Raw genomic sequence first — 13748 nt, 5'->3', positions numbered from 1 at the left:
CGAGAGCCGGGACGAAGAGTAGTAAAGCAATTAATGTTTGGTTGTCGACAACGACGATCTCGAAATGTGTCGAGTTGGGCTGATTTACTTCCACGTAGATTAATAGGAATAATATTATACTATATACAGTGCATATCTATTATAGCTATAAACACTTTAGATCAATAACTGCCCTTCTCAGTTATAGAAGTTAAAGTCAAGCTGATCTACATTAGCATATATACGTATGTGAAAAACAATTCACTGACATAGAAAAATCTGGTTTAGCATAGTGACATTTATTTTCATTTTGAATGTGTACACCAATGGTTTCTAACAAATATTGTTTTTTGTGTCATGTCAATATTGAAATGGTTGACCACATAATTAATCTAACTAGTTTATCCTACAGCAAAAGATGCAACGGACAGCATGCCATAATGACATTATGTTGTCTAATGCACTATTTCAGTAGCCTATCGTGCAACATGTGACGACTGAACTAAGAAGCATACAGACCTAACTGCAAAGGTCCATGTACATTTTCAGGGATAAACATTTCTGAATATAAATGACCCTGACTTACATACCACTAGGCCATAGATTTGGTGAAAAATGTATACATTTAAAAAAAAAATAATAAAAAAAACAGGAAGGGGGGAGAGGGCTTTATTTATTTGATCTCATGGCATATCAATCTATGAGACTACTTTTACATGGGATATCTTTGCACAGATCTGTGCAGATATAATCGTCTGAGCTGGCGTGTTTCCTCCAAACCCTCCACCACGGATCCAAATCTCTCCACCCCTTGCCTGACAGCTCTTCGTCCTGGCCAAAACCGGTTTGTCTGGCATCATATCAGATTTCACTGTTGTGAACTTCCACTTTTCTACAAGGTAAGAGAGGAGGTCGCCCGGCAGTTAGCATGGCAGTTTGGGATGAGACAGGGGAGAGATAGAGACAGTAAGAAGGAGACAAGTGAAAGGGGGAGCAAGTCACATGTTAATGTTCAGACACCAAAACGCACACACATTCAGTGACGGAGAAAAAAAACAACCTACTTGTTGTTCCCGGAGCACTTGTTATCTGTGAAGGCAATGTAGGATGGGTTACTGAGGTTACACACACTTCAATACACAATTATTATGTATTTATTGTGATTCTTTTGTTGGCTTAGCTCTGAGGCTTTGGGAATTTGAAAATACATTCAAATGCTTTCATGGGTTTACAATACTGTTGTCTTCATCTGTGTGGTTTCAGAACTTACGAAGTAAAACGCCTAATCCTCCAGCAAACAACAAGCCGGCAACTACCAGGCCTCCGATTCGTAGACTTTCATAATCTGTTAAACAATAGTAAAGGTTAAGAGGGCCCTGGTGCACTTGACGAAGCAAAAAATCAATTCCAAAGCAAAAACATCGTAAAATTAATTGAAGAATCAACTGACATTTGATCCATGCTTAATGTAAATATTTTGCACGACAGATGTTTGCAGTGGTTGCTTTTGCCTGTAGTCTAAGTGAATACATGATACTCAGTTCTAGATTTTTTTTTTATAATCCATACAAAGAGTGAGACATTAGGTCGTATAGTGCACATTATAATAATCAGGAGATAAAAATGTCTGTACTTACTGTACACAAATGGATCTGCAGACCAAACACAAGAGGAGGAGGAGAGACAAGGGGGGGGGGGGGTGAGAAAAAAAAATGACATGACCCCCTTCAACTCGCTTTAATGGATGATTCAAAAGTGTGACCTTTACTCCAACATACTACAGTGAATGTACAAGGTGGTATAACAAAACATTGGTTCATGTTTCTAGGTTTACATTTGGTCATTTACAGTCACGGTAAATTAGAATTTGGCCATTGTAATGGAGACAAAAGTGAATGTATCTAATTATTAGATTAGTATTAGTATTCTTGCTAAACCAGTTTCTCAACAAACAGAACTAGACTAGGTGAAAGTAGAGTTTTGGCCTTACTTGCTTCAGTTTCCATGAAAAGGGTGAAGAGCACTGCAAGAAAGTCAGACAAATGAAATGTTAATATTGTTGAGTGGAAATTGTCTTTAATGCATACAGTCAGTGGCCCTACAGGGTTTTTAAGAAATATGGTCATTTTTCTTTTAAAATCAAGTTCAATGTTTGAGGATGTCAGGGTCATGGAATGCTTTGTGCATGTGTATGTGTATGAATTCCCTTAAAAAACAAAATATCTGGAATATTTTGTAGAATATTTAATTTACCTGCCAAAACAGCCACAACACTGAGATGTCCCATCTTCAACACGACTAAGAGTCAGATAGAAAGAAAAGAAACAAATACAGACAGAGAGAGAGAGAGAGAGAGAGAGATTGAGAGAATCAAATATTTTTTTCCCATCACTTTCCCTTTGTTTCTCACACATTTACACACACATGCATACAGGCAAGAAAGCACAGACTTCTCCCTCTCCCCAGGAAGAATGTCCTTGTTGTGTGAGAGGTCAGTGTCTCACCAGCAGGGATGCATTCTGGGTGTTTGGAGAGTAAACAGTGGATAATTTTTTGTCTTGGAGCGAAACCCAGCATGTTTCCAGACAACTTTCCTGCAACCTCCACTCTCTCAAGATATTTCTTTCTCTCCCTTCCAGCTTCAAATGAGCAGTTGAATTTATTACCGACTTTAAACATTTCATGTCTTACGTAGCATCCAAAATAACAGCTTTCCAGAGACATTAATGAGTTTTATATAATGTGTATTTCAAAATCGATGCATATGCATAGTCATATATAAGTGTTTGTTAAATTGTCAAATGTATGGTCATTGCAGATCAACAGTTAACAGTTTAAAAAGCATAAAAAACACCTACTAAACCTAAAAAAATATATAGGTTTTTGCAGACATTTAAAATATATATTAGGTGTATGAAAAAAGTGTGCATGCAACAGGACTTTTCAGCGACCGTAACCTCTAACTGATCTTTGGGCCTCGAAATTCAGATGTGGCTTTCCTCTCTTTTTGCTCTGTTTCTCTCTGGCTCAAACTACTTTTCCATTCTCAGATTTTTTTCTAACCATCCCAGACTGTTATTTAAACTTTGGATAGCAAAACAAGTTTTTCTGCATTCAACTTCTTGCAGAGATATAGAGTTTTTCACCAGATTCTTTTTTTTTTTGTAAAGAAATGGAAATCAAATAAAACCAAAGGCAATGCAGAGACTCCTTATCATGCTGCTATTGTCCCTTTTCTTCAATCATAGCCTCTGTTTAAAAAAAAAAGGCGTTGCAGCTATCAGTTAGCAGCCAAGGTCAAACTGTGGACAGGCCTTTGTCTTCCGAGTCCCATATCTTACAGATCTCAGATGACACAGCAGAATACTAGATACCTCTTACTGATGTCCTGTCAACAGCCCCTGCATTCTCTTTTGTTAACATAAATCGCTGTAGCGTTGAACTAACTTTTAAAAAGTCCTGTAAATATAAAGTAAAATGCTGCTTTTGTTAAGTCAAAACAAACCACATGATGTCATAAAATGACAAACAAAAGCCCCACATGCAGGTAAAAAAACAAACAAACATAAAATTCACTTCTCATCAAAAGCCTGTTTGCTATTTAATGTTTTATCATTTTTCTCAAAATCTCCAATACAATTTAAAAGCTCATCTTTCATTAAATTCCTCAAATTGCCTCTACCTACCACATGTATTTCAGTCTATTTTTGATAGTGAGAAACCCTCTGTTTTTATACTAAAATCTTCAGCATAAATAATAATTCCACAAGAATCACAACCGTTACAATCAACTTTTTCACAGAAAGGCCTACCTGACCCCTAACCCTGACTCCCATCCTGCCTCGCTCCACCATACCTGTGCTTACCTGAGCTGAGCTGATGGTTCAGGAGCAGAGAAGTGTGTGTGAATGGTCCAAGACACTGCCTGCTGGAAAGTGTGTACTTTCTATGTTATCTGCATAAGTAGGACCCGCTCCTCCTCTTTGTTTGGGATGTAAACTTTGGTGTGTTCAGCTTGTCAACGGTGTGACGGACATGCACAGTATTCATGTTATTCCATAAACATCAGCATCTGTGCATGTGCATCATGGAGTGAAAGTAATTTGCTTCAGAGGGGCCATTTTTATTTATAGTTACTGTAATACACTGTACACTTACTATTCTTAATCTTACACTGAGACACAGATTCAAATGTTCATATTCATCTTTAATGTACAATTTGCTTTGCACTGCCTGTGATTCAGCAGCAAGACTGCTTTGACACACGGGTGACAGTCAATGAAGTCTTTACACTGTGTCAAAGTAGCAAAGGGGCCAAATCAGAAGGGTTATCAGTCATGGAAAATATAATAACATGGAGTGTGTGTGTGTGTGTGTGTGTGTGTGTGTGTGTGTGTGTGTGTGTGTGTGTGTGTGTGTGTGTGTGTGTGTGTGTGTGTGTGTGTGTCTGTGTGTGTTGTGTTGCTTTGCCTGGTATCCCAGTTATCTACCACTGCTCCTCTCTCTGTGAAATAGATTGCACTGTGTTGGTCTTATGGTTGACAGGCTTTTACATTTTTTTTGCTAATCCTGGGCAGGAGGGAGAGATTTTCACTCAGGATTGATTGATTCAAAACTCACAACCTTGCCTAAATTGGGAGCTCAATCAATTCAATTCACTTTCATGACCACAGATGGAATTTGTTTCTGGTAAAACATGTTTTTTTCTTCTCCTTTTTTTTCTATTTATAGTTGTGTAAGGGGACTGGCAAAGTAAGCTTTTCATTGCATGGTGTAAGCTGTCTTTACTGTGCATATCATAATAAACATCTTGAATCTAACAGCATTGCTCCACACATCCCATATTGTATCTTGGTGGGCATCTGTGTAGATCTGTTGGTGTCCCCACTGTCTTCTGCATGTGTGCTGAAGTATCTGAGTGTATGCATGTGTCACAATGATGATCTGTGACTATTTATACCTTTTCACACACTGACAAAGCCGTGGCATGCATCAGCCTCTCAAAAATGATAATACTGCGAGGACAGAGGAGATAGCGAATGACAGAGACACAAAGTGACATACTGTAATTCAAAGTGTGTGGTTGAATGTGTGTGTGTAAATGATAACATAAATTTGACAGCAGATAGAGTGACAACTGGTGATGACAAAGCAAAGAGAGAGAGAGAGAGAGAGAGAGAGAGAGAGAGAGAGAGAGAGAGAGAATAGGAACAAGAACAAGAACAAGAATAAGAATAAGAATAAGTATATAAGAATTCATTTTATGGCCTTAATCTTGGTTTTTATCCAGTTTAAAATTAAGTCTAATATGCAATATTGAAAGAGTGAAGGGCTCTATTGGCACACTGTATCTGTGTGTTGTCTCTGGTGTCTGTCTGTATAAAGAAGGTCACTGTGAGAATTAGAGGAGCTCAAGAATATATACAGATGTTACAAATTCCATTTGACTGGCTTGCTGCCACTTAAAAGCGCTACTGCGGTGACTGGCTGCTGTAGACAGTAGGTGGCAGCAGAATGCTTGAAACCTGTTTGAAAGCATGGTTGACAGGATTTTAGGATTTAAGAATAATACACCCTCCAACCACAAAGTGGGTTGCAATGGCAGAGTGGCGCTATCCGTATTTCCGTTCGTTAGTGAAGCAACTGCAGAACCAAGTTTACGACTAACAGTAACTTCAGTGAAAACTGTGGCCAAAAATGAGATGTTTGTGTCTTGTTACATCTGTAGTCAATAAAACTCACAAGACTTTCTTTTGTTCAACCTTATATTCATCTTATTTATTCAGCTGTGGAACCGGATGAACAGTAAGAAGAGATTTATTGTGTATCTGTGTTATGCTTTAGCAGTAGGGCTATCGTTACAACAACTATCCAACAAATATTAAAATAGTTGGCAATAAATGTTTGTCATTGATTAGCTGGGTCAATGTTAAGATGCATCATACACGTTCCTGGCTAGCGCTAGCTAGCTAGCTTGCCTACGTGGAACAAGACATTTTTAGGCGACCAAAATGTTACAATTAGCTTTGATGAAGTGAAAACATACAGTGAGAGTGTCAAATTTCTAACAAAAAACAAACAAACAAGTTCACAGCTATCTAAATGTACACAGTGTGTTAGCATAATTATTTATCAAAGAAAAGACAGAAACACTGTTCTTCTCAAAGTTCATTTTTACTTGCGCAAGCAAGGAGCCAGTTTACAGCACTCATTTCAAAGTACAGAAAGTGACTAAAGAAATCCTTCAACAGAAGCTTTTTTATGATTAACATGAAGTCATAATACAAAGTCGATGTTATCTCTGGTCAGGCAGGGCATCTCCTCCACCTGCTCTGCCCTCCGGAGCATCCTGTGCTTTTCACAAGGTCAGTCAGTAGTGTCTCCCACTTATCTCGTGAGAGTGCAAACAGTATTTTGTCTTAGTTGTTACCATGCAAACAGTTTAATAGTTAATATTAACAGAAAATTAAGAGTAGTCATAATTTTCTAACACAGTACCATGGCTAGTATTGCCAAGCCTCAGTCAATCACAAGGTAGTCTTGCTTTGCCAGACCTTCCTCCACCCGGCGCTGTGGAGGAGGGTCTGACGAGTCCATGCAGCATTCCGGAATGGGAGAAAAACATGCTCTGGTTTATTGTCATTTCTTTAAACCAATCACAATCGCCTTGGGTGGTGCTAAGCACCGGGAAAAGCCGCAGTGCATGGTCCACCATGACTGTGGGGAAAATAGGTTAGGTTTAGCACAGTTAAAAAGATTCTAAAACTTGTAAAGCATCGTCGGCTCTACTACTAACTTCACTCAATATGTTCAACTTGTTACTATATAGCTTTAATTGTATTAGGTGAATCTCTGTTTCCTGAGGTGTTGAGTAAATTAAACTGATTTGATTCATTATCAAAGGTTATCTTTAAATCACACACTGAACAACTGACGTTATCAGTGGACACACACACACACACACACACACACACACACACACACACGGCAACACACACATGCGTCTGTGTTATGGTGGTATTTAAGATGTTTGTTCATAAACAGTAAAGGTTCAAGAACATTTTAGCTTACATAGCAGTGAGTGAGATCCAGTCAGCAGATTAGAGATCTCCACTTAGATTTGAAACGATCCTATAGGAATTACATAAATCAAGTCGTAAGTCATAGATAGTAATTCTTACTGTAATATATGCTTGCTTGCATAGTCATTTTTGGAAACTATTGAAAACTTACTGGTGGAACCTCATGACAAGAGTGTTTGGTATTTAGACAGGGTTAGAAGATATAGGGCTTTTCCCCCAAACAGAGCTCAGAAATGCCAAATGAGACGTGACCCCAGTGACTTCTGCTGTAAACACTCCACACCATTTGATCTTTTGTCAAGCAAACACCAAATGTACGCAATCATACTGTAAAGTGGTCGCTGTAAGACTTCATCTTCAGTTGTGAAGAACATGAAGAAATCAGACACCAGAATCTGACAGGAACCTATCGGGAGGGAACTGAGGCGTAGATGAGCAGCTGAGTCAACACGCTCCATACTGCCTCTGTTGTGTCAACTAAAAGACGAGGCAGAATTCTCTCCTGCTGATTGCCCTGCGTGTCTGTCTGTGTGTGTGTGTGTGTGTGTGTGTGTGTGTGTGTGAGTGTGTGTATGTGTGTGTCGCTAACTGTCCATGCCGCTCTTTCAGGTGTCACAACACACAGTCAGGGGAATGAAGACCACAGTCAAAGCAGTCAAATACCAGTTGTCATATTACATCTATTCTAAATAGGGATCACATGTTTCTTCACAATGGCCATGTGAGCAGCTGTGTGAGTTGTAAAACAGCATTATTTCAGTGAATTTGGGGGAGGTGTGCAAGACCATAGGTTTGAGTGGGTGGTATAGTGTCACAAATTAGCTGGGGGTTTGAAGCAAGTAAAAATTGGGGGGGGTAATTTCCTCCCACTTATATTTTAATTACCTGCAGTAGCTAATAACTTCGTGCCAAATACTGCCAATAAAACAACATAAAGACAGAAGGATAAAGGACAGCGACACAAAAAGACTGTGGAGGACTTGTTCCTGACACAAGCAGACATGTATGGAGTTCACCACCAGGAGGAAACAAGGCACACACAAAAATGCATCGCTGCTCCATACATGTGTCTCTAAGCTTTTATCTACTCTTCCACATGGTCTACCTCAGGGTGGGAAATTAGCACCCGACACCAGCCAATGGTGGGTACTTTTTCAAAGTGGCGGGTGACTTTGCCTTGTATACCAGCCACAGTGGCGGGTGACTTGTAAAACATTCCTTGTAACGGATTGGACAGCTTTTGTCAAAGAATGCTGTTGCTAAGAAACAATTCACAATGCTTATAGGAGTCACGTTACGTTACTGCTAATGAATGCCCAACATTTCCGGATTTTGCTGCTTCATAATAAAAACATTCAAATACCAAAATAACGGAGGACTTTCTTGTGAAGAACTTGAAATGAAAATGAAATGAAACAGCTTTGACCACGCATACTTCCGTCAACTCCAGACTTTTGTCAAGTAGTTTTCAGCTCTAGTCCGTGACACCATGTAGCTGAGCTGAGGTACAGACGAAACGAAAATTATCGGTTAAAAACATGTGGCGACATATCCCCGGTGTTAAGAGGCCCGCCGCGGAGTCAGCATTAGCTATGAATGTACAAACTGTTGAGGGCAAAGTAAAGAAAAAGAGAAGGTAGCCTACTTTTCGAACAAGTGGCGCATTGAAAAAACATACAGCGAAAGACCATGCAAAACATTTTGGACCGTCCTGCCAACCTGTATTAAACATCAATGTACGCTCGAACGATTTTTCAGTCGCTGAAAGCTGCTGCCGTTTTAATCCTGTCGGCTCTCTGCTGCTCAGTTCTACACACACCCCCACCCCCACCCACACACCCCTACATCGCAACTTTTATCGCAATTGTTTTTACAAAAGCTCATGCAAAATCTGGTATTTTGGGCCGCAACAATCTCAAAAAAAGGCTGCGAAATCCTGGAGGGACTGTTTAATGCTATGTTACTGTGAGATGAGTCAATCTTTTTTTTTTGTTCATTAAATTACTGTAGAATATGACCAAACTGACCAAACACAATTTTACCATGGTCTCGCAGGCTTTTTTCACATCACTTTTTATTTGCCTATATTAATAAAATATGTATTAATAATTAAAAAAAATAATGTATTGAAGCGATTCAAAATATGCTAGTGCACTTTCTTTGATAAATTTGAATTCTGGAAAAAGTGCCTGGTAAAAAATATAAGTGGCTGGTAAAATTATGGCTGTGGCAGTGTAAACTCATTATGCTGCAGCAGCACACTGTTTATGATAATGAAGAGGACACTCAGGTTCTAAAGGGGATACAGAAATAAACCTACAAGTGCTGAATTAAAGCCCAATGTATCAGTCCATATTTGAAATACCAACTGCCAGGCAACAAACTGTGAGAACCAATTGTATGCTGCTGGCTCTGGCTAAACAGGAAGGGCGTTTGTTACAGTGTGAAAGTGTTTCTAACATAGGCAACTAACTTGCAATTTAAAACTCTGTGCATAGGTGAATTAGTGTAGTAATTTGCAGCTTGACTACATGTAGACACAGTTTGTCATGTCAGTGCAGATATGCAGGGACGAGATGGCGGAACCTTTTGGTTCTTGATTGGTTTTGATAGGTCTGGATTCAACAAAGTCATGCAAAACTGAGGATGGTGTATATTGCACCTTTTCAAATTTTACGTTAGTATTTTAGGTAATTTTAACACTCAGTTTTTGTTCTGACATCATGAAACTTTAACTTGTGTACAGGGTCAACATGCAACAAGAAAATGAAAACAAGCAATAAACAAGTGCATAATACAAGAATGTTATCATCAAAACATCTGAAGAAATTAAAAGACAGAATACAGCATAAAAACCCATCCCTGAGTTTACTTTGGGTAACTGTAGAACTACGAGCTACTGTACTTTGTCTCATGCAAAGTACAGTAGCTTGTGAGAAGGCACAAAGCAACATCAAGCAACGGCTTTCTGTCTCCTTTTACTCCTTTGTTACTATTGTGGACATATCATCTTCTGTTTCTTTTCCCTCTGAAAGCACAAAGACACACACATTACTTATCCATTTGCAGTTTGTAGTCAATGCATTCACTGGTGAATTGAAGCTGTGTACTTACTGAACCACTTCTGGAGGGTCTCAGATCTCCGCAGCACGATATACAATAAACCAAACACCAACAGCATGCCAAAGAAGCCCCCAATGACACAGCCAATGAGAGTGACGAAGCTGGCACTGTTATCTGGGAGAGAAGACTTAAGATTTTTGAATCTAAAATTCTTAAATGGAATGACCAGCTTGTGCAAAATCTAATCAAAGTCAGTCAACTGCCTCTTCGAGAGCACTCTTGTTGTGCTTCTCGAATATATTTAATGAATAACAATGATTTATGTATTTATGCTGTGATAAACGTGCTGAGAAAATATAGATATTGAATTGTAATAGAAGAGTCTTCACCATAAACATGTAGGACGGCAGCAGGTGCATCAGGATTCTTTGACTGCTGACATACGACTTGTGTGCCGTTGTCGGAGAAAGAAGTTCCCTTGAGGGTCCACACGGCCAATGACTCTTCTGTCTTCATAAGACAACTTCCATAGAGAGCCTGAGGAGAGCGACAGGGACGGGAAGGAAGAGGGGTTCAGATGAGGGGGAAGAATAAGAGATTGAAAAGAATATAAACATGATGTGAGCTGGGGAAATGCTCTAACCACTCTTAAAAGAGAGGGAGGGAGAGAGAGAGAGAGAGAGAGAGAGAGAGAGAGAGAGAGAGAGAGAGAGAGAGAGATATTTGACTCTTAAGAAGAGAAGAAAGTGAGGATAAAGTGAGGCATTAGAGTAAATATAGTCTCGCATTGCCAGACCTTCCTTTACAGTGCTGCGGAGGAGGGTGTGGTGAGTCCAAACAGCATCCCGGGATGGGAGAAGAATGTTCTTTGGTTTATTGGCATTTCTTTAAGTGCCTCTGCAAAATAGCCTCGGGAAGGAACTTGTTTGGGTGGAACATGTGTACGTTCAAAGGTTGTTTTAGTCGTGCAACAGAAAACTTAGATTCGACATATAGTCTAGCTAGCTGTCTGGATTTACCCTGCAGAGATCTGAGGAAAAGTTAACCATAGTCCTCATAAATCGACCGGGGTTTAAAATACCAACACAAAGAAAGCGGAAGGTAACGGACATCCTGCCAAAATGAAATACATCCAGCGGAATTTCCGGCGGCACCTGAACAATCCCGGGAAGTGGAAGGTCGTGGATATAAATACAGAACCAGGCAGTGACCAGCTCACCTGGGCGATACCTTCCACGTGGCCCATGGGGCATGTGAGGCTGTAGTTGCCGTGACTCCCATAGAAGGTGAACGTGAAGTTTGGAGAAGCTTTGGGCACTCCGCAGCGAAACACTGCAGTTTTTCCAACAGCCACTGTGACGTCAGCTGGCCTTGTGCGGTAACTGAGAGCTGCAGGGTTCGATGCTGAAGTGGTGACGGCGGTAGTGGTTTGAGCTGAAACAGTGATGACCAAAGACCAAAAATAAATGGAAATGGAAATAATTGGATAAAATCAAAAATAATTAAAACAATATATATTATATAGGCTACAGATGTAAAATTGGACTACAAAATCCCTTTCCATTTAACAAAACATGTTGATGATCACAAAAGGAAGCATTGGAATTAAATGTTTAGACTGCTATGGTTCTTTTTTAATACCACATAATCAAGCAGCATAATAGAGATCACACATCGTGGAGTCTGATCTTCCCTGATATTACTCAGATAAATGTTGAGTTGAGCTGTTTTTCTATGCAAAAACAAATATCCACCCATCCTCGTTGTTTGTTGCTAAAAGAAACTTAGTACGACCTGCATCTAGATAAGACCTTTTTTTGGATTTGATTTGATTTATTTTGGATTTGACAGACAACGTAATCCAAAGGATAGCATGTTAAAGTGTGAACACTTATTTCCAACATGGTCCTTGGTGTTAGAACATTTAACACATAACAAAGACCTATTGCAGGACAAAGACAATAACATTTAACACAAATCATCCAAGGTTCAAAAGCATTCTAAAATCAGATAATCATAGATCACATAAAATAATCAGTCTACTCTAATTAAAAAGATTGGCTACTCTAGTATTTACAGTGTTTAGGGAAAGTGGCAGATTATTCCACAATGTTATACCTGTATAGAAAAAAGCACTTCTAGCTGCATTGTTGACTCTGGGCACTTTACAAGAACGGACACTGGCCCTAGTATTGTGATTATGCTGTGTATGAACCATTTTTATATGGGAGTGTAGATATTTGGGAGCAGAGCCATTTATGACATTATACATATGATTCAACTTTAACTGCTCCACTCTAACATGTACTGGCAGCAGTCCTACCCTTTTAATGTAGCCTGTTGGCTATAAGCCACTTGCTAACACTATTTTATTCATTACCTACCTTAAGCAAAGTCCCTCCACTGCCGTCATAAACATTTGAATATTCGAATGACTAGAAATCCTGTTTCCCTGGAAGATATTCTTGGAAGAGTGGAGAGATTTGTGATTCACAAAATCCTCCAGTGACTCCATTGAGTTTTTTTTCTCACAAACTGCAAACCATTAGCCAGAGGTTTAACCAGGTCGGTGGATGTTTAGACTGTAATGATTTTATGGGAGTAAGAACTGGAAACTTCAATCCTGGATGTGGTTAGTTACCTGAGGAGGGTGCGGTGATTTGGAGCGCAACCAGCAGGAGCAAGCAGATATGAGAAACCCTCCTCTTCTTCCACATCTCTCCTTTACCCCTCTCCTCCATTTCCCCCACTCAGTCTCTTCTATTCCACTAATCTGCAAACATTTAAACAACAACAATACAGGAATACAATACAATCAGTGCAAGACTATTCTTTCAGATTAAATGTGATGTGACTGAATGTGAAGGTTTACATGATGACTAATATTACCTGAGGGCAGGAAAACAATCAAATGATTATTCACACGCATACAGATACAATAAGTCACTGCTTTATGTGAAAAGGCTGCCAGTATTTTAGGACCCATCAAAGTGATTTAAGAAAAAAACTATTATCGTCTATAAAAATTGTTTAGACTAAAGTTTTTTTTAATTTTATTTAGGATTTCATTAGGTATAAGTTATGTTGCCTTTTATAGATAGACAAATGAAAAATGTTGAATTTTACATTTCAAAACAATCATTTATATACACTTTCATCTCTTCATTTTATATACACTCTTTCTTTTTTTACTGAGCTTTTGTCATCCATCATTATTGGTTTTCATATACAGTTTTTTCTTTTTTTTTAAATAAGTATAATCACTTTGTGACCCATGACCACAAATGTCCCCACATCTGACAAGGTTTCTGTTAATATGAGAAATAAATTAAGGCAAAAAAAGTATCTCAAAAAGGTAAAAGATTCATAACACTAACCGCAAAATTAAGTGAAAATTCCCCAGCAGGTCTGCAGGCAACTTCCTTATTCGAAAAATCTGAAACAGCTCTTTTAAAAAAAGAATCCTTTATTGTTGAGATGAACTTCTCAGAAGAAACCTCTAAACTGTTAGCCTGACATACAGTGTCTCAATAAGTACGTCAATGTCTCCACATAATGTTGAGTCTCTCTTTTCGCCTCTCTCCGTCTCACTCCATCTTCCTGTTCTAAACCAGTTTTTTCTTT

General features: G+C 39.0%; 1 protein-coding gene across 1 annotated transcript; it reads right to left on the bottom strand.

Annotated features, from left to right (window-relative positions):
- Nucleotides 1–9713: 9713 nt before the first annotated feature.
- On the bottom strand, nt 9714–13748 carry LOC144519963 (uncharacterized). Its single transcript, XM_078253519.1, has 6 exons — nt 13502–13748; nt 12766–12897; nt 11344–11558; nt 10514–10661; nt 10176–10298; nt 9714–10089 (listed from the first exon to the last, which is right to left on the bottom strand). The coding sequence occupies exons 2-6, from the start codon at nt 12863–12865 to the stop codon at nt 10040–10042; spliced, it is 636 nt and encodes a 211-aa protein (XP_078109645.1). The 5' UTR covers nt 12866–12897; nt 13502–13748; the 3' UTR covers nt 9714–10039.

The sequence above is a fragment of the Sander vitreus genome, chromosome 6 (genome assembly GCF_031162955.1).
Source record: "Sander vitreus isolate 19-12246 chromosome 6, sanVit1, whole genome shotgun sequence".
Taxonomy (NCBI): Eukaryota; Metazoa; Chordata; class Actinopteri; order Perciformes; family Percidae; genus Sander; species Sander vitreus.
This window is presented reverse-complemented; position numbering and strand designations above follow the sequence as displayed.